This window comes from Phalangium opilio, unplaced genomic scaffold (genome assembly GCF_054372755.1).
Source record: "Phalangium opilio isolate 3A_F unplaced genomic scaffold, DU_Popi_V2 ptg000056l_1, whole genome shotgun sequence".
In the NCBI taxonomy this organism is placed as follows: Eukaryota; Metazoa; Arthropoda; class Arachnida; order Opiliones; family Phalangiidae; genus Phalangium; species Phalangium opilio.
Window position 1 is genome coordinate 281543 of NW_028324175.1, and position 3547 is coordinate 285089.

The 3547-nt window shown below is 36.1% G+C and overlaps 1 protein-coding gene across 1 annotated transcript; it reads left to right on the plus strand.

The window, feature by feature from the left end:
- The first annotated feature begins 2204 nt into the window (after nt 1–2204).
- LOC149667633 (uncharacterized) lies at nt 2205–2898 on the plus strand. Its single transcript, XM_089840902.1, has 2 exons — nt 2205–2211; nt 2318–2898. The coding sequence occupies exons 1-2, from the start codon at nt 2205–2207 to the stop codon at nt 2896–2898; spliced, it is 588 nt and encodes a 195-aa protein (XP_089697028.1).
- Nucleotides 2899–3547: the final 649 nt, after the last annotated feature.

The window sequence follows — 3547 nt, forward strand, 5'->3', positions numbered from 1 at the left end:
ATTTAACTATAATCGCCGATATCTCATCGTATTAGCGGATGAAGCACAGAAAAAATGGAAGTCTGTACGGGACAGATATTTGAAAGAAAAAAGGGTTTATGTCAAAAAGAAGAAGAGAGGATGTGGTCAAGATGAACTTGCATATCCAACTTGGTCCCTCTTCAAAACATTGGACAGTTTTCAGGCTCCGACAATCCAGCCTAGAATATAAGCTTTTTAAACTTCCGTTTAATAATTTATAAATTCTACTTCACTGGTTTCCCATGGTAACTATTCAATTGAAATAATTTTATGAATTTTTTTTATATATATATATAGATATATATATACATATTACATACATACAGCTATTAATATGCATAATAAACTTTAGGACTTTGAGTAATATTTGCAATGACAACAATGAACACACATATCAAGAAATGGACAAAACAGCTACGAATCTTTTTCTAAGCACCCAGAATTCTCCGTAAGTTTTCATAGATAAATTATGAACTGAAATGGTTAAAACGGTCAATGAAATTGAATATCAATGGCATTATCCACGTTATTCGGAACAGGACAATTTGGTCTCGCCGAATTGGTCTCGCCATTTCGGTCTCGTCGATTTGGTCGCGGGACTAATTGGTCTCACCGATTTGGTCTCGGGACTATTTGGTATCGTGATTATTTGGTCTCGGGTCTATTTGGTATCGGCACTATTTGGTCTCGGGACTGTTTGGTCTCGGGACTATTTGGTCTCGGGACTATTTGGTCTCGGGACTGTTTGTTTCTCGGGACTATTTGGTCTCGGGACTATTTGGTCTCGGGACTATTTGGTCTCGGGACTATTTGGTCTCGGGACTATTTGGTCTCGGGACTGTTTGGCCTCGGGACTGTTTGGCCTCGGGACTGTTTGGCCTTGGGACCGTTTGGTCTCGTGATTATTTGGTCACCTAATTAGTTGCCTTCTTTTCGAAAGCAATGGTCCCAATAATTCGTTGCCACTTTTTCCAAAACAATGGTTCTGATAATTCGTTGCCACCTTTTCCAAAATATTCTCCTATTAATTAGTTGCCACCTTTTCCAAAATATTCTCCTATTAATTAGTTGCCACCTTTTCCTAAATATTCTCCAATTAATTAGCTGCCACCTTTTCAAAACATTCTCCTACTAATTAGTTGCCACTTTTCCAAAACATTCTCCTACTAATTAGCTGCCACCTTTTCTAAAATATTCTCCTATTAATTAGCTGCCACCTTTTCCAAAACATTCTCCTACTAATTATCTGCCACCTTTTCCAAAATATTCTCCTATTTATTAGCTGCCACCTTTTCCAAAACATTCTCCTACTAATTAGCTGCCACCTTTTCCAAAATATTCTCCTATTAATTAGCTGCCACCTTTTCCAAAACATTCTCCTATTAATTAGCTGCCACCTTTTCCAAAATATTCTCCTATTAATTAGCTGCCACCTTTTCCAAAATATTCTACTATTAATTAGCTGCCACCTTTTCCAAAATATTCTACTATTAATTAGCTGCCACCTTTTCCAAAATATTCTACTATTAATTAGCTGCCACCTTTTCCAAAACATTCTCCTACTAATAAGCTGCCACCTTTTCCAAAATATTCTCCTAATAGTTAGTTGCCGCCTATTCCAAAATATTCTCCAATTAATTAGCTGCCACCTTTTCCAAAATATTCTACTATTAATTAGCTGCCACCTTTTCCAAAATATTCTACTATTAATTAGCTGCCACCTTTTCCAAAACATTCTCCTACTAATAAGCTGCCACCTTTTCCAAAATATTCTCCTAATAGTTAGTTGCCGCCTATTCCAAAATATTCTCCAATTAATTAGCTGCCACCTTTTCCAAAATATTCTCCTATTAATTTCTGACACCTTTTCCAAATATTTCTATTATTGCTAATAAATTGTTCGTGATAAGAGGCGGGCTTTTATACTCATATAAATAATCTTCTTACCTCCAAACAAGGTTGGGTTGGATTAGGTCCCGAGACCCATTTGTCCCGAGACCCAATTATCTCGAGACCCATTTGTCCCGAGACCCATTTGTCCCATTCTCGAAAATTATCCTCAGAACTTACATGTTAAATCGTATTAAAATCTACAACTTTGTTTATAAATAATCGGTTATGGACCGATTTGTGGATAATGGATAGATAATGCCGAGCTCTAAATATAAATAGAGTGATAAAGAATGCATGGTATTTCTTGGGGAGGGGAGCTTTTAATTTATAGATTGGTGTATATAGAGCTGAGTCAAGCACTATGAAATTATGGAAATACGTATTTTGTACTTTTTATCTTCAGTTTTAGAAGAATATTTCAAGGAACACACAATAGATAGAGAGTACATTGAAAGAAATGAAGAAAGTGATATTTACTACACGGGACTCCCAACCATAACAATAATAATGGGGACTTTTCAATTGCTATCTCAACAATTGCAACCAAGATTTACAGTAAAACTATCGTTGTTTCAAGAGTATCTAATCCTTCTCCTAAGACTTCGATTGGATTTGGATGTGCAAGATCTTGCATACAGATTTAACGTTTCCTCGTCTACTATATCCAAAGTCTTCGCTAAATGGCTTAATATTGCATATATCAGATTAAATCGTTTAATTAATTGGCCATCTAGAGACGAACTGTGTCTATCAATGCCCAATTGCTTTAAAGTGGCCTTTGGTAACAAAGTAGTTGTTATCATTGATTGCTTTGAGATTTTCATTGAAAGACCCTCGTCATTGGATGCAAGGGCAGAAACGTTTTCTCACTACACCATGAAATTTCTAATTGGGGTAACACCCCAAGGTTCTGTCTCGTTTATTTCAGACGCTTATGGAGGCCGCTTTTCTGATAAACATATTACTGAGGATTGCGATATTTAAAAGGAATTGGTACCGGGTGATGTAATTTTAGCCGATCGGGGATTTAATATTGCAGAATCTGTTGGGTTCTACTGCGCAGTGGTTGCTATACCTGCTTTTAGTAGAAGAAAAAAACAATTCAATCCAAATGATCTACACGAAACCCGAAAGATTGCTAATGTTCGCATTCATGTTTAAAGAGTAATAGGTCATACCCGAAAAAGTTTAGGATTCTCCAATCAACTATTCCAATTGATTATTTGTATAACGATGACCCAAATATGCCAACCAAATTAGATAAAATGTTTAGAGTGTGTTGTTGTTTAATTAATGTATGCAACTCTGTAGTCCCATTTGAATAAATCTCTGTAAATTAAATGGTAGTGGGAAAAAAATTTATCCTAAAAGTGACATTTTTTAAGCAAGCTTTATTTTCCTTTCATTTGGATTTTTGTTTGTTTTCTTTGCAGTCTCGACAATGCCAATATTTCGAACGTGGCGCTCTTTTTATTCGCAAGCAGTTATAATGAAACCGTTCTCGGGTGCAACTATTATCGTCACATGCAATCATTTTTCCTTCTTCTTTACGGCAATAGCAGTAGATTGCTTTGGGAATGTTGTTGGGAGCTGTTGTAGGGGCTTGGGATCGGTTTTCGTTTTTTTTTGAGAA